The sequence below is a fragment of the Psittacula echo genome (assembly GCF_963264785.1).
Source record: "Psittacula echo genome assembly, chromosome: 24".
Taxonomy (NCBI): domain Eukaryota; kingdom Metazoa; phylum Chordata; class Aves; order Psittaciformes; family Psittacidae; genus Psittacula; species Psittacula echo.
In genome coordinates, this window is record NC_137759.1 from 4470148 (window position 1) to 4494596 (window position 24449).

The window sequence follows — 24449 nt, forward strand, 5'->3', positions numbered from 1 at the left end:
TGATTTCTCTCTGCTAAGCCAGGAATCCTCCACTAGGCTATGGACCAGCCCTAGATGCAAGAGGTTCTTAATCATCAGGCTGGACATGACCCAGGGATATAATGGAGAAGCATTCCAGAGCCCATCCATCCTCAGGGTTGCTGCTTTTAGTGTTTACAGAAGCAAGGAGGCTGCAGTGGAGAGGGCTGGAAATCATTGGCCTGTTCCTGGCTCTGCTGCCAGTGCTTGCGGTAGCGTTGGGCAAATGCTTCCCTCAGCTTGCTCAATAGGGAAGGGGAATGGCCCAGCCTGCCCTCACCATGCTCCCAAAGATGTGTGTGCTGGTGGGAAGTGCTTCCAAAGGGGCAGCAAAATCCTACCTACCCAGCGTGCCGCACGGCTTGTTCTTGTAGATGCAAATGTCGTATCTGCAAAGGAGAGAAAGCAGCAATAAGAACACTTACAATTCCAGTGGCTCCAGGATAACATTTTAGTGATGTGTTCACCTCCAAAACACTTCAAAACAGCCCATGGCTCATGCAACACTTCTGGAAGAGAAAGTACTGACTGCAGTGGGTAAGATGCCTCTGATCCGTATCGGCCAACACTCACTTTTCCCAGGATGAGACTCACTGTGGATGTTTAATGATGACTCCAGTCCCTTCACTCTGGGTTAGTGCTGAGCAGGGGCAGAGATTGGGTTTTGATGAGATGTGCTAGATGAGCAGGGACGATGCTATCCCAGTCTTGGAGCTCTTTGGGATTGGAAGGGTGGTCCAGCTCTGCTCACCAGAACCCACTGCACCCCTGAGAGCTGCCAATTCTCTGTGCCAGGGCTCTGCCCCAGCAGAACAGGAGGGAAAAGGACAGGGCCAGCCTCCTGCCCGTGACCTGAGGTCCCTTGCAGCAAATTGTGTCCATCACATATGTCCTTCTGATTCTGTGTTTAAAATATAAGCAGAACATTTCAGCTGGAAAAGGTGTCCCACGTCCAAGCTCACCGTGGCTTCATTCAAAGTCATTTTTGATATTGTTTTCTTTTCAGTTTAGTTCTTTACCAAGAATTTTCCAAACAAATTCAATATGGCTTGATTCAAGGTGATTCTTCCCTCAGTTCCTGGCCTCGACTCCCAACTGTTGCATCAAGGAATCATCTGTTTGTACCTCATTAGCCACATACAAGGAAAAGCTAAACCAAGGACAGCAAAAGTAAAATCTCCTCCATATCCCTCACAATGGGATGGAGCAGCAGCTCCAAAAGAGACCAGCTTGGGCCAGAGAGTGAATATTACCATTTAACTGCAGAGGTGAGCCTTCCTCTGTTCAAATACCTTCTCCAGAAGGTGAGACTCCCCAGGCATTTGGGTCTTTGCAAACCCCAGGCTGAAAGGGGCAAGGCTAACACTGAGATCCATGGAGGGTGGGTAGGTGGGAGGGGACCAGTGGATGCCCTAGAGCTGGTTGGGGTTGCTCCTTACTCCTGACATGCATTTAAACCAGTGTGTGAGCTGGGCTCAGAGCATGAAGGATGCTGAGCAGGGTGTGGGTTTGGGGGACACCCGCGTGGCGAGCAGGACCATCCAGCACCCCTCATCCCAGCGGCCCCAAGGGGATGAGAGCGGGGAGGAAGCATCCTGATGGCACACGATGGGTTAAGCATAACGTGTTCCTGGTGATGGCTCCTGTGCCTTTGTCCCCTGCCACTCTCTGGAAGCGTCCAAACCTCTCACCCCCAGCAGGAAACCCAGTGAAAACCATTTGTTGCTTTGTTTTGATGAATGCTGTGAAAGCCTTTGGAGGCACTGGTTTCACGTGTCCCTGCAAGGGAAAAACCCCGCAGCTCAGCAAGATGTTAGCAGGAGACAGGGAATTTATTAGAGATGGGCCGGATGCGCTGGTGCTGACCAAGCCTGGTGTGGCCAGTGAGCCGCTTCGGGTTAGCTCAGACATCTGAGAGGCAGAAGAAGTCGGAGCTGGCGTTTGTGTCCCACACGTGTGGTGGGAGGGAAGGAAAAGCAGATGCTGCAACCCCAGGAGGGTGAAAATCTGGGGCTAAGGGGCCTTTTGCTCACTCATGAGAGATGCACCAGGATGCACATGGCTCTGGCCACCACTGGGAGCTGGAGCAGGAAAACCGCGCCAACAAAACCAGCTCCCGCTTGGAGGCTCCCATCTCCACCACTTCCATTTGATGACTTTCGCCCACTCCACAAGAGGGCGGGAGGAAGAAATGCACAAACCAATCTTGGGTTTGCCTTTGGCTTCTCCCCAGGCTGCTGCCCCTCTGCTTGAGCAGGGTCTGGGCAGGCATCAGAGAGCTGGTGTCCTGGATGCAGCTGGTAGCACCCGAGAGCTGCCCTTCATTCCCTCTGTCCTTCCAGCTCTCCCTTTGTCATCCTCTGTTCTTGCACCCCTCTGTTCCTTCCACTGTCCCTGTTGCCCTCTCTGCATCTTCTGCTTTCGTGAGACCTCAACACAAAGGGATGTGGAGCTGCTGGAGTGAGTCCAGAGGAGGCCATGGCGATGCTGCGAGGGCTGGAGCAGCTCTGCTCTGGAGCCAGGCTGAGAGAGCTGGGCTGGGGCAGCCTGGAGAAGAGAAGGCTCCTGAAGGGGAGACCTGAGAGCAGCTCCAGTGCCTAAAGGGGCTGCAGGAAAGCTGGAGAGGGGCTTGGGACAAGGGCCTGTAGGGACAGGCCAAGGGGAATGGCTTCAACCTGCCCGAGGGGAGACTGAGATGAGCTCTTAGGCAGAAGCTCTTCCCTGTGAGGGTGCTGAGGCGCTGGCACAGGGTGCTCAGAGAAGCTGTGGCTGCCTGTAGGAAGGGGTAGAAACTGGATGATCTTTAAGGTCCTTTCCAACCCAAACCATTCTGTGATTCTATGATTCTTTCCTTCCAACCATCCATATGTCCTTCCAGACATCCCTCCTGTACCCTCTGCTGCTCCAGTCTCAAGCACCCATCTATTCTGACAGGTATTATGTGTCCTGCATGTGAAGGTTCAGACCCCTTCACCCAGCTCTGAAGGTCTAATTCAGCTGCTGATCCAGACTGTTGTTACAGAAGCACAGAGACACAGGCAGGGCAGGCTGCTCTTGAGCTCAGGGAGTCGAGATGAAATCACTGCTTCAAGGATGTCTATCAGCTACCAAGAAGAGAGCTCAGCCCTATATGCAGGCACCTAAAATGAGGTGAGCCAAACGCCATACTGGCTGGAGGCCCTCTGTCACTGCCATGATGCTCAGATCCCATTTGTATCCTCTTTTCCATCTTTCACAGCAGAGCAGATGGGGCTTTCCATTTCAGTAAGACGCCTGATGCTCCATGACTCCGGGGTGGTTCCCACATATGCCCAACAGCGTTGTACACATGATGCCATTCACTTGGGTACACAAATCCCCATGGCTGCAAACTAAGCGCCTTGAGAGCACAACAAAGACTGAGAGAAGACCCTGGAGGACGAGAATGATCTGAACTACAATAAGCTGCATTGCTGCAAGGGACAACAGGGCTGAGGGACAGCAGTGGCCAAGCAGCTTGCAGGGGAGTGCATGGGAAGGAAGCTTTGGATGAACCACTTGGACAGGGACAAAGGGCAGTTGTGCAGAGGACATCCCCCCTGATGACAGCACTGCCAGGGCCCAGCTCAGCCTTACCTGGTGATCAGCACTGCAGTGTCATGGTTGGCTATGCCATTCTCGGGGATAGCGTTCCCATTGCCATTCCTGTTCACAATGGATTTCTGCCACTTGCAGAAGCTGTCCAAGGATTTCCCAGCATGGTGGTTAATCTCTAGCGTAGGCTGGAATGGAAGCAATATGACAGTGTGTTCCCAGGAAAGCTCTGACGCAAAAGTACTGCCTATTCCCATGCCAGCAGAGCACTGACACCCACTCAGATACCCCCACCTTTTCATGGAGGCCAAGGGAAAGCAAGCCTTTGGGAGGATTAAAGCTACTTAAACCTCCTTAAAACCACCCTGGCACAGAGGCAGTGCTCAGAGTTCTAAAGGTGCTCTTAGCCCGTGGCCTGGACCCAGTCCCCAGCTGCTATTGAGAGGATTGAGAGGCCAGGTTGGACAGGGCCTTGAGCAAGCTGCTCTAGTGGAAGGTGTTGGCGCATGGCAGGGGGTTGGGACTGGATGAGCTTTAAGGTCCCTTCCAACCCAAACCAGTCTGGGATGCTCTGTGCTGCACCCAGCAGACTGCACTGGGGGGACATCCAGGGGAACCCATACAGGAAGTGCAGATGCACGACCGAAGTGGCTCAGCAAAGCCCATCTTACCTGATCCTCGGTGAGGAGAATCAGCCGGGTCACCAGGATATTGACAATATTGCCCAGACTCGAGTCCTGGAACAGTTTGGCAACCTGACCTCCAAGAAACAAGAAAAGACGAGTCTTAAAAATGAGCTCCCTGGTGAGCTGGCATGGAGAGAACCAGGGCGGCTTCATCAGCATGGGCTGCAGGGTCTGAACACAAGTGGTTTAGAAAGCAGAAAGAGGTATGGGACTCCACATTACCACTCGGACTGCAGAGCCTCCCACACCACGTTCAGACCTTGGTGTTTCCTTCTGTCTGATTCAAGTAGTGAAGCCAACATCCCACAGCAGCTCCTCCTGGCCTGGAGCTCAGGTAGGGGAGCCCCATGGTCCTGGCATTACCCAGCCACAGGATGAAGCTTTGGTGACTGCCCACGGGCAGGGAATGCCACAGCATCTCTCAGATATCTGCCGCCACACGATGGGTGTTGCACAGCAGATGAAACAGTTACAAACAGCATTGTCTGAAAATCTGGCATCTGCTTTAGACATGCAAACAGAGCCAACCATGAAAAGAGATCCTGCAGAGGACAGGACAAAGAACCAGCACAGAGGGGCTTCCAGCAGTGTGATGGATAACTTCCAAACCTATCTCACCTCGCAGGAGGATTCAGCATGGCCAATTCAGGCTCTTTATGCAGCCAGCCTGGTATCCTGCCGCTAGCAATGACTCAGTTCTGATGCTGCAGAGGAAGCTCCTCTGCAGTAACCCAGAGACACGGGCAGTGTGCTATGGAAGAACGAGGGTATTTCTCCCTACCCCTCACACTGCTCAGCCCCCAAGCGTGAGAGCTCACTGTCCTTATGCTTTCCCATGTGTTTCTCAGCTTGCCTGGCCTTATTTGCAATGCTAATTTGAGATGAGAGATGCAGTTCAAAGAAAGGGCTTTGTTCTCCCAGTCCAGATCTGTAGCATGGTCAGACAGGCCAGAGTTTACCTCTCCTACAGTGCTCCCCTATACAACAGAGAGTCCCTGCAGGCTCCAGAGAATCACTTTTTGACCCAAACATCTTGCTCTGGAAGTGGGGAGAAGCCACTGCCATACCGAAACAGATCTGAGTCCCGCAACGCGTTCCCATCCCACTTGGCTCCTTGCAGGAAAAGCACACGGCACCCTCTGCCAAACTCCGACATTCAGGGTGATGAACAGGAGTTGTTCCTGCTTGCTCTCTGCTGCTGGGTGTCCCCCCCACCGCCAAGGTTCATGATGTGGTTATAACACTTACAATATTCATGATGGCCAGGATGTACTGCTCGATGTCCCGCCGCCCGTGGTACCCCACCATCATCTTGTCAGCCACCACCAGGGTCTCCACGTAGCGCTCCGTGCTGACGGATCTCTTCAGGGGCAATTGGCCGCGCTGGCTGTGGTTGCCCGAGGGCTTCAGTGGGGAGGGCTTCAGCGTCCGCAGCCACCAGTGCCTCCCTTTCCAGGGCTTCTCGTCTGGAAAGGGAAGGAGATGTTTCTGTTGCCCCCCGGCAGCAGTTCAGCAGCGCACAGAGGTGAGCGGTGCACAGCACGAGCTTGGTTTCAGGGAAGGAAAGGCCATTGCAAGGCTCTTTACACACCATGTGTGAACCCAGCAAATGCACCCACTGCCATCGGCTGGGTCTGCTGATCTCTTCCTCCTGCAGCCCGGGGCTGTGCTCCTGCCCTGCCTGCATCCTGCCCATATCTTCCCCGCATCCTGCCTCCTGCCCAGGCACTGCATGCAGAGGTGTGCACCCATCTTTCTGCATCAGCCCCGTGCACTTCAGTGCATGCTGCAAGGCCCTGCCCTCCCCTCTGTCGCAGGCAAGAGCATTGTAGGTTTAGAAACTACACAGACATAATCTGAAAATAAAGCCATTGCAGATCATTTCCTCTTTCCTTTTCCTGCCAGGGCCTGAATTTAGGACTTGGCTCTTCCTCCACAGAAATGGCTGCAGCCTCCAAAGCAGCAGCAGCAGGTTTGTACAACTTTGCTCCAGGCTTCAAGTGCTACTGACCTGACCCTAGGGATGCTCCCAGCAGGGCCATCAGCTCCAATGTCACGGCCTGGAAACTGGCACAGGGCAGGAGGGCTGACTGGGAGATTACAACCACTCTCCTGCTCCATCAGGAGAGCCGGCTGAATCCCCCTCCTCTGCTCTGATGCTGGAACATCAATCATCCAGGAAGATGGGCAGATCACAGGCAGCCCCACAACCTACCAGCTCCAGCCCCTATGGCTGCTTAGAGGGAGCTCACAGGGTGCTCAGGGGCCAGCTATGCTGGGCAGGTCAGGACAGGTCCAGCCTTTGGAGCAATGGGATGGGGCAGCTTTGATGGAGCCAGTTGCATCGTGGTTGTTCTGAGCTGTATTTGCCCTGTGGCTCTCACTGCATGGTCTTTGCTTTCCAAGAAGTAATTAGGAACAGGCTAACTTTAGTCTGGAAGCCGTGGAATGTGGCAAAGAGTCAGCAGAAGGGGAGTCTGTTGGCACTTTGTCCATTGTGACTTTGGGACCTGGGACAGGAGGAGAGGGGCCAGGGAAGCACAGGTTGTCCCCAGAGATGCTGGCAGGTCTGGGGACACCCAGAGCCTGCTCAGAGCAGCCTGGCAGTGCCCTGGCGTCTCCACACGTTCCATCCCTTCCAGCAGTGACTCCCCATCTAGGTGAGTGTCACTGGATGAACATCCTGAAGTGACACAAAACCTCCAGGAGCAACTGGGAACAGCTTTGCTTCTGCATCCACAAACTCTGATCTATAACATACGAGCTGGCCCCTCTGCAGGGGTGGCATCCCCTCTCATCCTTACAGAGCCAGGGGAAGCCTCTGTAAACTGAGGGAGCAGCATCCTGTGTGCATGCAACATTTTGGGTAGATGGAGAAACACTGCACATTCATAAGGGCTGGCAATTTCAGCCAAGCTCTGGGACGCTGCTAGCAAGGATGAGAAGGACAAAAGCATTAGGGAGAGGCCAGGGCAGACCTGGGTGAGTCCTTTAGGAATTCATAGGCCTGTAAGCATAGAAAGGGGGTAAATGCGCAATTGCCATCCTTTATAAACGTCTCCCAGAGCCCAGCTCCCACATCCCACCCTATACAAGGCATCTTTCCACCTGGTCTCTAACAGGAGCAATATTATCTCAACGTGGACACAATCTTCAGAGACTAAAACCCAAAGACAAGTCTCTGCTGAGCACGTGGAAGCTAAGATTTCTCAATACCTTGTCAATTGGCCAAATCTAGAAGGATTTTTCTTAAGAACAATAAGAGGCAGTTTTTTCTCTTCTATTCCATGCTCTATTTACAAATCTAAAAGCCCTGCTGTGAAGAAGACAGCACAGGAGCTTCCCAAAGACCAGGCCACCAGAAATGCTTAACACGAGTAAAAGCAAATAGAGAAAACTTTCTTGAATGCAGGAGATAAATTTGGTTCTTTGCCATAGTGTGGACCTTCAAAGCCTGCTCTACCAGGACTGCACTGGGATGGACTGAGGATGTGTTGATGGGTACCTAGCACGCCACAGGCTGCATCCATGTGTGGGTACTGGAGAGACGACCGCTTGTACACGACGTGGGGGCTGCCCTTGCCCTCACTCCCTGTGCTGACGTTGGCTCCCGGGCTCAATGGCTCAATGAAATACTCCTCCTCATCTGCGACGATCACCCCATGCTGCAGAAGGAAAGAGACAAAAGGCAATGAAAGAGGTAGAGAGAGAACTGGGTGAGATATTGCTTCTTGGAAGGAGCTTTCTGTTGATTAACCACTGAGTTTCTGGGGACTGACAATTACTTTGGAGAATGTGATGGAATCCTCCATTTACACACGAACGCTGAACTACGTGAACCTACAGACCGGAGGAAACGGAGCCAGATGGTCGTGGATGCCTTGGGACATCTTTGTTCACTGAAGTCTTCTGGAAATCACAGCCTTTCCTTGCAAAATTATGAATGAGTTGTTTCCCATTCCACCCACTCAGTCCAATCAAGAGCTGTCTGTGGGATCCTAAATACCTTCACATAACAGCACAGCTCAGCAGTGGGATCTCCCTTCTGTACTGTTCAACCTCATCAAAGAGCCTTGGAAGCAGCTCAAGATCATGACCACCAGCTGGGAAACTCAGGCACAGCGCTGCAGAGAAGTGTAGATGCCCAGAGGCTGTTGAGAAACACTGAATCTGGAAAACCTGAAGCCTGTTTAGCAGCGAGGCAACCCGCGGAAGTCACAATCTTTCTCTGCAGCCTGAAACCCGGTTTGTTGCCCTGTAGGCACTGCCCTTTTCACACCACGTCAGGCAGATGATCTTGGTTTTGCTCCCTTATTTGTTTCTTGTTCTCCCTGATTTTATCATTTGACTGAATTGAAGCTCAGCTGCGAGCCCAGACTTTGCTCTCTGCGAATGGACCCCAGTGGGATGAGCAGCCAAACCCACCAGGTGCCTGCAGAAACTCTCCTCTGCAGCTGGTCCCATCCTCGTGGCAAGCTTTCCTTCTGCCTAAAAAGTCTGAGCAACCTGAAGAGTTTTTGGCAGCCCAACAGGGTACAAGTAGAAGCTCCATTGCTGTAAGAACTCCTGGCACTGAATCTCACCTAAGTCCAAGAAATGTGGGCGTGCTACCAGCTGAACTTCACCAACAAGCAACCAAGGCACAGAAACACGCCTGACATCGCTCAAGCAGGACAAGAAGTATCCCAAAAGTCTAAACCCCACATTTCCTGTGCACAAGCGTAGCTCCAGGTGCAGCAACACTCATGTCCTGCCATCAGCTCTGCACCAGTGCTGTCCTTTAGATGTCACAGCACTTTTCCATCACCCTTCTACGCAAGGGGGACAGGAGGCCTGTCTGCCAGCACAGGGAGTGGGGAAGCAGGCCTCTAAAACATCTTGATGTCCTTGCATGGAAGACACCACCTGCGTAACAGCATCCTTGCTGGGTGCTCACGCGGGAGAGCCCCTCCAGGGTGGATCCTGCCACCGCCATAGGTCTCTCCTCCTGTCCCTCCTTGCCATGGAAGCTGAATCGGGGCAGTGTGTGCACAGCGAAGTCCCCATCTCCACAGTGCCGGGGGATTTCCTCCTGCACCGGGCTCTGTTGCTCTTGGCTGGGCTCCACCTCCTCCAGCACAAGCGAGGTACTGTGAGGTTAGCCTGGCGAGGGCTGTGGCGGAAAGCCGAGTGTCGGCCGGCGAAGCCAGCTGGCTGCCGGCTTTGTGGGATGGGGAGAAGGAGGTCACCACCGCCCTGGGGCAGAGCAGCGGGAGGGGAGCGCACGTCCTGCCCCAAACCCATGCCCTGCTAGAAAAGGGCCGCTTGCGCTTAAACCCAGAGCATCTGCAGAGCGCAAGAGGCAGGAGGCTCCAGTGCTGGCCTCGCATCCTTCAGCAGCGAAGCTTGGCCATCACAGCAGTCTGAAAACTGCCCCATCACTGACCCCAAAGACCGAGCTCTGAGGTCCAGGCGCTGGACGTGACACAAGCCTGTTGAAAGGGGGCGGCGAGAAGCCCTTGGAGAGATCCCTGTGGTTTGTGGGGGAGCTAAACTGGATATCCTGTCTATGATTCACCAGGGTCATCTGCAGAGCAAGGATGGTTTGTGCTATTAGCGTATGACCACAGTCAAAAGCATGGCCACATACTGCAATTCAGCTCTTCTATGTCCTCATACATACACACGAGCAGCTCAACATTAGCCTCAGCAGCAGAGCCATCTGGCTTGCTCCAAGCTTTAAAGTTCATGCTGACCTTCAGGAGGGCTTTTCAGGTGAAAGCATGGACACAAAGGGTTGAAAATCCTTTGAATTGTCCTTTGATGAGCTCTGACATAAGAGGTAAGAAAGTGGCATTTCTGTCCTAAAGCGGCCCTGCTGGCTGCTCACAGCAATGTGTGCTTTGGAAAATGGACCACTTTGCCCTTTGCTTCCAACAACTTAAACCTAGGTGACTTTCCCCCTGCTCAGCGCAGCATGGTGCACCCTCCATGGGAGATAAGAGTCCCAGCCTGGTTTGTGTTGGAAGGGACCTTAAAGCTCCTCCAGTTCCAACCCCTGTCACGGGCAGGGACACCTTCCACTGGAGCAGCTTGCTCCAAGCCCAGTCCAGAGTGAAAAACAGCCTGTGGACTGAATTATCCCAGCACAAGTGCTGCTGGGCCATTGCTTGCCCTGGACTTGCTGCTTTCTGAACTGGGAAGGAAGGCTAACTCCAGATCCCTTCTGAGCCAGCAGCACCCAGCTCCCCCTTCAGTGCTATTGTGAACACCAGTGAATTGTCCGGGACTTCAGAGCTCCCCTATCTGAACAAAGGGCTAACCGAGGAACCAAGAGTTTATGCAGCTCTGACTTTTGGCTGTGAGATAGAAACATTAGACTCTATGATATAATGAGTCAGATTCTCATTTCTGTTAATAACCCACAGCACTGTTCTGGCACTGTGATTTAGCAATAAATCAAATGTGAATTCATTCCCATTTGGAAGCTCTTCCACACTGCCAGAATACTGCTATGAGGTGGGGCTGTAGCATAAATATGAATCTGGCCTACAGAGTCTTTTTGTACATGTTACCCCTCCAAGGGAGCCATCAGCCTGGGGATTCACTAAAAGGGTATGTTTGCTCCATCCCTCCATCTGGCAGGTCATGAAATGTGCTTTGGGAGCCAGAAAAATCACAGAAGAATAAGGATGGAAGTCCTTAGTGTATTCCCAGTGCTGGAATTGCTCATACCTGGAGTATTTCTGAGAGGCATTCGTCTGCCCTATTCTTACAGATCTCCCATGATGTAGGAGCCACATACTCTCTAAGCAACCTATAGCTCAGCTATCCCTACCACTAATGTCTACCGTTAAGTTTTCTTGATGGTATTTAAGACCATGATGTCCAGTCCTTGCTGTTCAGACACGCAAATTAAAAGATGTTAAGACATTCCAATTAAAATAAATGGAAAAATGCCCACTGACTTTGGCAGAAACTGAACTACAAACGAAACACAGATCAGGAACTCCTACAGATGTAATGAAGGGATGTGGCCTTCTTCACTTTCAGCTGGCTTTTGATGCCATATTCTAGCTTGACACCAACCCCATGCCTTTCCCACCACCATGGAACCCAAACCAGGTTTGCACTTCAATAGCAATGAACAAAGAGGCTACCATCAGCTCTGTTTTATGGGCATCTCTAGTTGTTACCATTGCCCTTGACTGGGCAAAATCCAGACTCACCAGTCCATTGCAGTTGCTGATGGCAACCTTTGAGTTCAGGTACTGATCCTGCAAGTGTCCTGCGTAGTGGCAGTCTTCATGGAAATCATGCTGCCAGTCCACACCATCTCGCTTCCAGTATTCCACAGTGAAATGCTCAGCCAGCAGGTTGGAGTGCAGGGTCAGGTTGAGGAGGAACTGGGTTCGGTGGGCAGAGACTTTGTAGAAGACCTGCTGCTCAGATGGCTCGTAGGCCAAGGAGCCCAGGCTGCGCCGAGGACGTTGCTTCAGCTGGCTTCTCACGTCAAAGGTGAGGAAGTCCCCGTTTTGGTCCACTTGGATGGGGAAGGCGATTTCATAGTGATCCAGGCTGGAGAGGAACTCCTCTGCGGAGGGAAAGCAAACAGAGCAGGAATGACAATCTGCACAGGGAGGCAGAGTAAAACACAGTCATTGCAGCACAACCAAGCCGCAGGCACCACAAAGCAGTGAGACAGAGTCCTGAAGCAGAGGGTCATAGAATCACAAAGTGGTTTGGGTTGGAAGGGACCTTAAAGCTCATCCAGCTCCAACCCCTGCCACGGGCAGGGACCCCTTCCACTGGAGCAGCTTGCTCCAAGCCCCTGTGTCCAACCTGGCCTTGAACACTGCCAGGGATGGGGCAGCCACAGCTTCTCTGGGCACCCTGTGCCAGCGCCTCAGCACCCTCACAGGGAAGAGCTTCTTCCTTATGCTCTATCCAGGCTGCTGGATCCTTGGGGTATTCCCACAGGCCTTAAGCCTTTCCCTGTCCTACCAATAGGCCTTGATCCTACGGAGCATTATTTTCTTCCTCTGCAAGTGATGGAGAGAAATGGCCTGGTCCAAGGGGCCACTCAGTCCAAATCCTGGCTTTGGTCCTGAACTATCCCTCATCTCTCCATCTCCAGTGGGCAGAGGGACTCAAGGCTGTGCAGAGTCACAGCAGGAGGGTTATTTTAATCTGGATCCTTTCAGTAACAAAGCTAGCAATAAGGTCTCTTCAAAACAAGCTAGAATGAGCCTTGGGGCAAAAATAGCTCAGGAGAAGACAGTCTTGCTAAGGAATGGTCGTGCTCTTCAGAACACCTACAGCTGCCACGTGGACCTGCTAACTCTGCTTTGATAACCTGCATAAGAGCACCGTACCAGCCTTCCCAATCACAGCTGCATTAGGGCATTAGGTACTGAGCATCCTCCCAAGAGTCACAAAGGCAACATCCTTCCAATGCCAGCCTTGCAACCAAAGTAAGAAAGAGGGTGACCAGAATTCCCCAGCTGAAAAGGCAATGAGAAAAGAACTCAGACATCCTGACTCCCCAGCCAGGTCTCTATCTATGACACCATCCTCCCTGCCCAGCTCACCAGGATGGTGTTCTTTATTGTACCAGCCTGGCTTAGCACCTTCTCTTGGGGCACTTGACTATTTGAGCCTGTCTCGTTCCACTTAGGAAATGTGCTCTGACAAGGTCCCTGTTGAAAGCGTCTGCCTGGGCTCGCAAGCTAAAGCAACACTTTTGGCTGTCAAAGAAATTGGCACTCGACAGAAATCTCTCATTTTCCAAGCAAAATGTCACAGGGACTGCCGGATTGGAGCTGAGCGGAGGTCTAGATGTCTCTGACAGCCCTCAGTACCACGGGCTTCAGCAGAAGATGTATAAAATCAGGCACTGGGCAGGCTAGCTCCTCTGATCACAGTGTGTTCTCCTGAACCCCTCACCACTGAAGGTTTGCTCATGGAGCAGGAGAGGATTTGTCCTCTTTTCACTCTGGAAGATTCTTACTGTGCTTTCCACATCCTATTTGTAGTTGTTTCCTAAGCAAACAGGAGAGGCCAGGCTGCTCCAGGGTGGCTGCATTTCGCCTGGCTCCACACAGCACCCATCTTCAAAGCCTTCCCAGCCATCATAAACTTGGACTCCAAATTACACTCTTACCACATGGCAGCACTGGAAAGTTTCCTTTTCCCCTAGTGTGTTTTCCAATGTGGGAGCCTGACAGAGCGGTTTCCTTGGCCACCGGTAATGGGACAGTCCTTCCCACCAGCTGGGTTTAGGGGTTAGCTCCCATCCTTCCAAACCATAAGCACTTCTGGCACCTCTCCCTTGCCTCAACAAGCCAGAAATGATTATTAGTCTTTTAACTTCCTGTGCTCCAGCTTCTCCTGCATCTCAGCGCCTCGCGTGTGATGCAGCCGGGCAAACAAGAGTGACTGCATCTAAGCAATGACCTCAGGCTTGGAAATATTTGCTGTCGGAAGCGTCTTGTTTGTCTTCTTCCCTCTCTGCAGTCTTGCAAAACAGTGAATGGGAAGGAGGTTTGTGCATGCAGTGGGGCTTGGAGCAGGGCTGCAGCCCCTGCTCCTGACCCATGGGGTACATCCAGGAGATGAAAGCCTGAGGGATGAGGTTGGGTGTGAGACCCTGTTTTTGCTGTAGTATCACTGTGCATCATCGCAGAGATGGAAACTGAGGCAGAGGAAGAAAGATCAAAAAGCAGTTCCCTGCATCACACGAATGTTTTAGGAAGTGATAAAGTGGGGATGTCACAAACTGAAACAATAATGAAGAGAGACTTTCAACACAAGGAAGAAGCTGGTGTCCTCATCCAGTGTTACAGCCAGCTCCTCCCCCTCCTCTAAACATGTGAAAGATTAGATTAGGTGCTAGGATATTAGGATCTTTTACTCCCTAACCCCGTGTACCCCACCCACCATCACAGATGTTCCCTAATTCTCCCATTTGCTCATCCCTCCCTTGGTCATGCTCCCTCTATTATAGGAGCTCCCAACAGCAAGAGCAGCACTCTTTGGCCTTCCTTCCTTCCTCCTGTTCAGAAAAGCCACCATGTGACCCCTCAGCCACTTCATGCTGTATTAATAGATCTTGGCCTGAAACGCACAGTGCTGCACCCACCGCACCAGGAGGGTCTGCACTGGTGATAAGCAGCCCGGTGTTCCCGGAGGGCTGTCAAACTGCTGTGGAAGGGATGCTATAAAAAGCCTTTCTCCAGGAAAACCTGCCCATGGCCGCATGGGACTGAGCACATTTGGACCACAAATGTCCTAGGAGAGGGCAAGGGAGAAAGCTGGGAAGCAGGAGGGAATGGGGTGTGGGGAGAAGGACCTCGCTGCCTGGTTCTGGTGGAAAGGGAGCATATATCTATAGGGGCAGGGCTGGCAGAGGAAGGGAAAGGGCACAGGGGACACAGAGGAGCAAGCTGGACAAAAAGAAGAGAGGGGAGGTGAAAGTTGGAGGGGGAAGGATTTTCTTCTCTCCTTGTATCCTCACCACTGCCCCTCATTTACATTTACTCATTACTCATTTAAAGGACGAAAAGGAAGCAGATGTTTGCTCCGGTCTTCTCACCAGAGCAAAGAGGAGCCCCAGCTGCAGTCCAGACACAATTCCTAATGGACGGCTGTGGAAAGCACTATGGGATTGCACAGCTTCAGGCTGCCCCGGCATTATGGCAACATCATTACATCCTCCAAGGGTCCATTGGTTTACATGTGAGTGGGGAGCAGTGGGATCAGCCTCACCCCGATGCTCTATAAAATGGGGAATGTCTCTTCTGTCAGTCACTAGAATTAAACTAAGGTACAAGTAGAAAACTTCTTTTTGATCAAAGCATGTTCAGCTGCTGTTCCCTGCACTGTTAAATCCTGCAGCCTGAGTGTACACGTTACATCTGAATCTCATTACATCTCTGCTGGCTTGAAGAGGCCTTCAACGCTGGGCTGCTATTTCCCACCAAGATAATTACAGCTTATGACTGTGATACCTTAATCTTCTTCCTGCATAAAACAAATACCCTGATCTGGAGTCATGCACATGGGGCATGTGAAACCTGCTCCATTGCTAACTGGAGCAAGTCACTTGGTCAAAATCAGTGGCTTGTTGAAAACACCAGCCTTTACTCTCCGTGCCTCCAACTGCTAAGCGGAGATAAGTGTTTCACCCTCTTGAAAGGGTGTTGTGAGGATTATGTACTTACTATCTCAGCAGCGTGGTGAAGTGTTGAGTAACACCAACACCCTGACGCCAACTGTTCCAGACACAGGGAGCCTAAAGAAGTGCTCTGACAGCAAGAGGGGCCCATGGGGCAGCGTGAGCCTTGGGACTGGACGGGGACTGGGGAGGGGACAGGCTGCAATCCCCAGCTTGATGCTGCCACAGCATCACGCTCCCAGCAACATCATGGGCTGAGATTCATCCCCCAGACTGCCTCTGGGCGAGCACAAAGCCATGACCTGTAAACGTGATGAGCCCTGGGGTTTAGGTCAAGGTGTATTCACAAACAGCACAGGGGCTTGTGAGTGAGGGAGGACCTGAGCTGCAGGATGGAGGCGATCTGGCAGCGGTGTCCTCGTCAGAGCATCGCTGCGCAGCGAACGCAGGGCAGATGGAGGGAGGTGTGATCTGACGGGCACGGGAGGCCCAGAACAGTCACCCCAGGCGCTGCCAGAGGCTTTGGCAAAAAGGACCAGAAAGAGGGTTTGTTTCAGATTCAAGGAAATCTGCCTGTATAACCTTGCATGCTGCACAGCGCCGGCACAGCATGCAGCTCTGTGTCTGAATGCCTCTTGTTTCACCCAGCATGAGCTGGGCAGCATCCCACCTTTAGCAAGGAGACGCTGCTCAGACCCAGGACACTGTGAGGCTTTTGGTTGCCTTTGTTCCTCTTTCCAGTTCCGCTTCACAAGACAACCCACAGCATAGTAACTACAGCCTGACGGCGTTGCACTAATCAGGAGCCTGGTACGCTGCTGACCTTGGCTCCGCTGCAATTAGTCTGGGCACATGTAGTATGTCACAGCTACGGCTGTGTAAGCACATTGCTGAGGTTTTAACACCTTGCACAGATAAATGTCTAACTTCAGAGCTCTTTCTTCTTACCTCTGGTGCCTGAGGGCAGTGCTCATACTGCCTCTGAAGAAAAGGTCACAAAAGCAAATTAGTATTAAGCAATTTAACTACATTGTGTTACCTGCCTGTGCTGCATTTGTACTCCAGGCTGGGTACAAGGCAGTTCTCACTTTCCAGTGCCTTCCTAACCTGGAATAAAATCATGTGCAAAGGCACAGATCTACGTACAAGAGACCCACATTCTGCTTTCCTTGCAATCATTTGCATATGGGGCTCTGTATTTAAACACAAGACCATCAGAACACACAGCCACACAGGACAGGTACAAAGCCCTTACGCCTGAGCAGGTTTGAGCATTTACTAATGGCAGCACCTCCAGAAACGTGTGTACAAACTAAACCTCCTCCAGCAGCACACGTCTGACCAGACTCAGCTGGAGTATCTGTAATGCTCCATCAGCCACCTCCATCCCGGCACGCGCAGAGGACTCAGGCAGCGCACACACACAACCCTCCTCGGAACAAAGCCTCTATTCATCCGAGGATGCGCCGCTCCACGCGGGTGGAAGAGGAGCTTCCTCTATTGCTGCCACCTCTCCTTCACTCAGGCTGTACGCAGCTCTCATCTTGCACAGACCTTATTGCTCTTAGTTCAGCACAACGCCCCAGAGCAAAACACATCCCTTCCTCTGAGGACAAGGGAAAACACCTGCACGTTCAGCAGCAGGAGCTCTGCTGCAGTGCAGGGAGCAGAGCAGAGCTCGAGGTGTCTCCACCTCCTCCTCAGCACAACATCACCCTAATACCTCCCCAGGGCCAGCTTTAGGTTTCCTGCCAGCGGAGGTGGCTGGCTCCAGCTCCCATTCCCATGCAATTCCTACCTTGTGACTGGAACGTGTAACCGGGGAAGTTGCACAGAGCCGCAGTGAAGATGACAGTCCATGTGAGAAGCCTCCAAGCTATTGCCATGGTTAGCGATGCTTGTCTCAGTGCAGGGAGTATTGTGCCAGCTGAAAGGGCGCTGTCCCAACATGTCTCTCCCTCGGCCACTGCTTATGTAGAGACAGGAGTCCTCGGTCCCTCCGCAGGCATCCTCGGCCGCTCCGTGCTCTCCCAAAGCAGCGAAGCCAATGGTGTCGTTGCCGTGTGCTGTGCGGGGTCAGCATGGGCTAGTGTGAACCCCAGGTTCTCGGTGGCATTGCCCCTGTGAAGGAGAGAGTGGGGATGAGTGAACAGGAAACGGGCAGAGGAGCAACAAAGGATGGAGGAGAAAGACACAAAGAAGAAAATGGTGTGCAGAGGGAATGAGGAAAGCCTCAGATCTTGGAGAAGGGAAGAGTGAGATGGAAAGAAAGAAAAAGGGGAGAGAAAGAGGGAAGTGAATGTAACTGCAATTAACAGTCCACAGCACTGGAACGCCACGTTATCCTGCTACAGGGACATTGCACACCCGGGTGCTTTCCCAGGGAGAATCCTGCTCCCAGCACAGCCCCTGCCCTGCTCTGGCAGTGGCATTGAAGGGTGGGTATATACCTTATTCCTGAGGAAAACAGCACAGAATAGATGGGCACCCTTTGTCAACTCCCCCAAGGACGTGCAAACTGAAGAGTGATGTGGTCTCAGTTACCCGATCTCTTAAAGGAGAGCATGAAAGGAAAGCATTAGCAGGGTGGAAGCAAGCACCAATCTAGAAATCCTCTTTCCTCCAGTTTCCCTGGCTTCAAAATACACTTTAATGACTGTCACTGCCCTGAAAGAAGAGCACTTGCTCTCAGAGTGTATTGGCTAAACCTAAGAAAGTGATTGAAAACAAAGGACCCATTCAGTGAACTCGCCCTTACCCTCAGCCCTATCCACAAATGGATCGTGAGATTCCAATTGTATTTGTGATTTAAAATGATTTGCTAATTGCTTCAGTGAAAGATTTTTGGCTCCCAGATAATTTCCACCCAGTCTGAGGCAATTACACAAACCTCACATAGTGCTGGAGAGCTGCATAAAGCCTGTGGGTTTTGTTTCTATCCAGCGATCCGATGACGTCTGCAATGAATACGACACATCCCTAACCACCACCCAGAGAATCCCAAATATCTGAGCTGTGATGCTCTGCTCCAGAGCAGCCCGGCAGCAAAATGCAAGTGTTCCTGCAAAGGCCATGGATACTGAAGCCTGACATCAGAGCAGAGACGCAGCTACAACTCACAGATGGTCCAGAACAGGGAGAGGAACAGCGGGACAGAAGCTCCTGAGCTGCTCGGCTGGAGACAGGAGGACGGTGCTCTTTGCAAAGGTGTCAACAGCTATGGCATGTGTGTGGTCCTTGTCCCAGTAAGGAAACACTTGGAATAATGCTGTTAACCCTTGCTTCCCTCTGCTTTTGTGTGCTTTAAATAGCAAAGACTAATGGCTAGAACACAGGGCAGGAGAGCATGGTTCCTTCTCTGGTCACTTCGTGTCCTACTGGGAGTCTGCAATTTACTTTGACCTCTGTTTTCCCATCTATATTATGCAGTTAATGTTATTTGTGCTGTGGTGGCTTGGAATAACTCCCATTCCAGCATGAGACTACATAGGTGAGGTAAAAGAAGAATCATTGAACCATTGAATGCTCTGGGTTGGAAGGGACCTTACAGCTCACCCAGCTCCAACCCCTGCCACAGGCAGGGACCCCTTCCACTGGAGCAGCTTGCTCCAAGCCCCTGTGTCCAACCTGGCCTTGAACACTGCCAGGGATGGGGCAGCCACAGCTTCTCTGGGCACCCTGGGCCAGCGCCTCAGCACCCTCACAGGGAAGAGCTTCTGCCTAAGAGCTCAGCTCAGTCTCCCCTCTGGCAGGTTCAAGCCATTCCCCTTGGCCTGTCCCTACAGGCCCTTGGCCAAAGCCCTTTTGTAAAATGTAAAGATGCTGAGAGGACCAACCACGCACCCTTAAATCACAATTTGGAGCTCCATATTTTAAATGTTAAGATTTTTAACTGCTTCTTTACAACTAAAAATGGCCAAAGGCCACCAGTGAGGCCTGGGGCTGGTCTCCCCAGTCATTTCTGGCACCACTTCCCAGGTTGGTTTCTGCAAAGCACAGACACAGCACCCATGACAGTGGCCTCAAAGACTGTGAGAATAAACTGCCTGATGGGTGAAAAACTGTCTATAGCTCATCTTGGGCTGCTCCACTCGCCCACAACAGGTAAAGGGAAGCAGGCAGTGGAGGCAAGAGGGATGGGCAGGAATTCTGTCTTCTTCCACCACAAGGATGCTGAGGGTGGGTCCATGAGGCCATGTTCCCCTGGTGACAGCATCCTCTGGAGCATCACCCACCGGATGCAAGAGGGCAAAGCCAGGGCCAAGGCAAGGCACGGCCAAGTGCCAGGGATGCTGCAGGGTGCTCTGTGCCTGCTCCCCACTGCACTGCGGGAAGTGAACTGGAAAAGGGAGAAGGCGAAGCGAAAGCCGGGAATGCTGCGGCCCTCTCCTAAGTCAGCGTTTTTCAGCATCTATTAAAGCTTGAGATTCCAGCTTTTAAATCCTGTCACGGCTCCAAGGTCTGTGGACAGAAAGCTGCTCAGCTGAAGTGTATTTTGTCCCGGGCTTCACACTACTGATTTCTCTTGTTTTCCAGCTGTTGAACCTGCTTCCTCAAGGCTGTCGTTATTCCCTCTCCTTCCTTCGCCTCTCCGCGACCCTGAGCTGCAGCAGCCGTGAGCGGTGCCCCCGTGTCCCCTCTGCCCTTCCCCTTCAGTCCTGGCTCCTCAGCATCCCCCGGAACAGGGGCCAGGAGGGAGCTGCAGGCGGCAGGACCCCGCAGCCCCCAGCTTGGGGGAAGGAGCAGCACAAGTCAGGAATTACAGCTGCAGAATTCCCATAAGCCAGGCTGGGGGAAGGGCCCAGCTTTGATTCCTCCAGGAAAACACAGCCCCTTCCAGCAGCACTTCACTTCCGAGACCCCAGCAGGCTCAAGTCCTGCAAGAGAAGGACCCGGCTCTCTCCTCTTTGCCATGGAGGAGCACTGGCTCTGCGGCTTCAATACAGAGAAACTTTTCCACCACCTCATTTGTCAGACTTTGCCTTCGGAGCAGCAGCAACCGGACAAGCCTAAGGAGCCCCATCCCGCGTCGGAGCCAGCGGGACACCGGGATGCCGCCGGTGGGGATGGAGGGGCTGCGGGGAGGTCCGGGCCATGGGGTGACCTCTCCGGTCTCGTGCCTCCCTCGCTTGGGCTGCTTCCGATTTGCTCCTTCCCGAGGAATTCGCTGTCCTTGGCAGGAGCCCCGCGAGCGGCTGACGCTCCCGCTCCCCGCGCCAAGGTGGCTTTCGCCGCGTGAACCCGTGGGCCGGGAAGAGGCGGCGGGATGAGGGGAATGGGGCCGGTGCCACCGGAGCCGATGGTGGCTTCGAGGTCACCTCTTCCCACACCAAGAAGAACGCGGGAGGAAGGGGGTATGGGGCTGGGGGTTAGAATTCAAGCTGGAATAAGGCAAAAAGAGAAGAGAAAAAAAGAAAACCAGATGACAACTGTTACTAATTTCAACATCGGGGCTGCAGACAGAATTCCCTGAAAGCCCGGCTTTTTGGCCGGGGAGGCAGCTTTATGGGAAGGTAATAGGAAGCAGATGGGCTCTGCTCGGGGCCAAGAGGAAGGTTCAAGGTGCCTCCTAGTGCAGAGAAAAGGAATTTAACTGCTTTTAAAGATGCAGGGCCCGGCAGCTTCCAGGTTTCTCATCCAACTTTTGCAAATTATGAGCTCAGGTGTCCTTTTCCCTTCTTTGAGAGGGAGAAATAAACACAAACACAGATTTCTGCTTCCAGCTTGGCCCAGTGCGAGGAAATACTGGCAGCACCCCCCCTGCAGCCCCCAGCCCTTCCACCGACACCTTCCTCACATGCAGTGCCTGTGAGCAGTGAGAGCAGAGCAGAGCATCCCATGGCCACGCTGCTTCACCCTCAACAGCATTTCTGGGCTGTGCTGCTGGCTACGGCATTGATGAATGGATGAAAGTCACCAGCCCCCATGCTTACTTCTTGTTCCTCTGTAAAAAGGGCCATAGCACTCCATAACCATGTTGGGGTTACCATCGTGCCATGGCCCACGGCTTGGCCAGCATTGGTGCTGGCTCCCTCATCACCCTGCCAATGGGCTGAGCAGCACTTCAGACCCCACAGCTACATGGCCATTGTACACACAACGAAGGGAGTTTTGCTCTTCATCCACTCCAGCATGAAAGTGTCCCACCAGTTCTGAAGTTATCACTGGGGGAAGAGCTGCAAACACACAGCTTGCCCCATAAGCATCATGTTCTTTGCTAAATAGGGGGGTGCGGGGATGTACGGCTCATACCAGTGCTACAGAGAGGCACTTGGCAGCAGCATCACCACCACCCTCATGGAACCCCTGCTCTGCACAGCGGGCTCTTACCTACCTCCTGTTCTCACAGCTGCCCACCACAGCCACACTGCAGACCTCACAGTGCTTGTAGCTCATGGATGCAGAGCCTAAAGTCACCATGTTTCCTGAGAGAACAGCCCCCTTCTTGCTGCTGCTGCTTCATAGAGGACCACAAGTTTTGGTTGTAAACCCTTGGCTGAAATCTATGTCCCAAATCCTGCTGTAAGCACAGCTCCTCTGCATGGCCTCCAGGGACTGCCCTGGTTTCAGCTCATGGTGCTCCACTCAAGTGATGCTCAGAAAACCATCATATGCCTGGACTGCAGAGCAAGGAGACACCTTTGGACCATCAGCTCCATCTCCACCTCCCTGCGAGAGCTCACAAGAGCACGGGGGAAATTGTTTTATCAGGGGCTGGAACATCTTAAAAGCAAAGGCCCTGGGGGTTGGCACTGGATGAGCTTTAAGGTCCCTCTCAACCCAAACCACTCTGTGATTCTATGACACTCTGACCCCATTGACACTTCCCCCAGGTCACTTCTCACCATTTCTATGTCCCTCCTTCTCATCACCTCGACTCTGTGCACACCGGGGTAGGGCAATAGGCAGGTCTCTCCCTGCGGGCACTGCATTCCCAGTGCAGCCGGGGGGGATGCTGGCCTGATGCGCTCCCCTGTGGTGATGGGCTGGGGTGACGGGTGCTCCATGCCTGCGCAGTCACCACCGCAACTCCTGGCAGGTTCCTGCACGTTCCTGAGGACAGAGCAAACAGCGCTGCTCCCCCCCCAACGCTGCATCTCCTGCTTCCCAAGACCTTTCAGCAGGAGCCCATCCTGATATTCCCAACAAAGTACTCCGCTGGACTGCTGAGCTGGAAACATGCTGAGGTGCAGATGGCAGAAGTCTCTTTGCAGCCACCCTGCCAGGACTTCCACTGGGAAGTCATTTCTCAGCTCTAGGGTAGCATTAAGGGTTAAACCCAGGCAAATCAGCATTAACTCAGCAGCAGCTCACTGCGAGGAGCATTGGCTGCAGCATGCAAAAAATGGGTTAAAGCCACAGGTCTGCAGAACTGAAAACAAGAGCTTGAACGGAGTCTGCTTTGCTGCTCCAAGCCTGGCCTCTCTGGGGGCACAGCAAGCAAGGAATTAGAAACACGTAGTTATCACTGCTCACCAGAAAACAGCAGCCTCCAGCCATGGGATGGTTCCTGCCTACACTGCTCTACAGCAACCCTTTAGGATCCTCTCACCATCCCTCTGGCTGCTCCTGTTATCAAACCCACGCTGGAGCACAGACAAGGGCTTTTGCCTTTTCCTTCCTCATGGGCTGCAAAGGGACCTTCAATACTCACTGCAGCCCCTGTCTTGTAAGAGCTGTTTTATCTCATCCCAAGAGCAGCTCTTTACAGACACCCATTCCAGCGACTCCAGGGTCAAAACTCCGTGTTTGCCTGGAGGACAGATGCAGCTTTTGCACTGTTAAAACAAGATCCAACCCTAACCAAAGGCAACGTGGGAAATCCAGACTGATGCTGCCAGTCTGAACCCCAGAGGCGAAGGGTCTGGTCCTGGGTCTCCATCCCCCTGTGCCCCCGGGGTGAGCAGGGAGCACCCTCACTGCCTTCGGACCCCCGGCTCTGTGTTCCCTGCTTGCTGCCGCACTCCACACGGGCCCTGCTGTGCTGCAGCCGGGCACACCCTCCATCCCTTTGTACAAGCAAAGCTTCCCAGGGGTTTGGGCTCACTCCAGTACTGTGTGGGAGTAGCTTTTCTTTTTAAAACACGAGAATTGTGTTACAGTCAAGTCTCTTCAGTGCAATCACAGGGAGGAACGGACTGAATTACCCCCTTGCTCCTCCGCAGAATCAAGCAGGAGCTTTCATTTCACCAGCAAAAGGGGTAAAAGCAACCCATGGCATGCGAATGGAGAGCTGGGAGCACTGACCTCTCTCTGACTGCTTTGCTTTCTGGAAATCGTATCTGTCCGTTACATAAGGATCTGGCCCTATCTGGAAAGCTGGGGTCACTGCATTTCTCCAAGTGTGGTAAAATGCTCGGAGGTCCTCAACAGGAAAGCCAGAGAGAGAAGTGCCAGCTCATCTCATCATCAGGGAGGGGTGTTCTGCACGGGGCAGTGCGAGCCCCAGGGCTGAGCCCATATCCAGCTGCTGGACCAGCCAGCATCAGCCAGATGGAAAGTGGCTACCGAGAACCCAACGCTCCCTGCCTTGGACTTCTTTTGCTTTAAGGAGATGACTCCACCAAGCAGGTCCACTTTCAGACAGGACTTATGCAATAGTTTGGAGCTGCTCCACGTGACCCAGACTTGCTGGCCCCCAGCCACCACGCTCCTTGCTGGCTCCAGCCATGCACAAACCAGCAGAGTTAAAAAGACAACCGAGAAGTCATTAACAGAAAGGGCATCTCTTACCATACAGCGTCCCCGCCAACCACACGCATGCACAGTGCATGGAACTATGCACGTGTCAACCACATGCATGCAGATCACGGCTGTGTGTGGCTGTGCATGTGGATACACGCTATCTGTATGAGGATACAGGTTGTCTGTATGAGGATGCATACTACCTACAGCAGGCCTGTGTTCACTGCCCACACACCCTCTGCGTGCCACCACACACCACTGATACCTATGGATATGGCATGCACGAAGGCTGGTTTTAGATCTGGAATGTGTATTCCATGTCTGTGTAACTG

The 24449-nt window shown here is 52.7% G+C and overlaps 1 protein-coding gene across 1 annotated transcript in view; it reads right to left on the reverse strand.

Moving 5' to 3' along the window:
• The window catches only part of ADAMTS10 (ADAM metallopeptidase with thrombospondin type 1 motif 10), a 36702-nt gene extending 19293 nt beyond the window's left edge, over nucleotides 1–17409 (reverse strand). Inside the window, exons 1-7 of the mRNA XM_080633976.1 lie at nucleotides 17231–17409; nucleotides 11486–11850; nucleotides 7783–7942; nucleotides 5526–5743; nucleotides 4263–4346; nucleotides 3634–3779; nucleotides 364–407 (exon numbers count right to left, since the gene is read on the reverse strand). Of these exons, the coding sequence (XP_080490102.1) occupies nucleotides 364–407; nucleotides 3634–3779; nucleotides 4263–4346; nucleotides 5526–5743; nucleotides 7783–7942; nucleotides 11486–11850; nucleotides 17231–17318 (1105 nt within the window). The 5' untranslated portion in view covers nucleotides 17319–17409. The remainder of the gene's footprint in view (nucleotides 1–363; nucleotides 408–3633; nucleotides 3780–4262; nucleotides 4347–5525; nucleotides 5744–7782; nucleotides 7943–11485; nucleotides 11851–17230) is intronic.
• Nucleotides 17410–24449: the final 7040 nt, after the last annotated feature.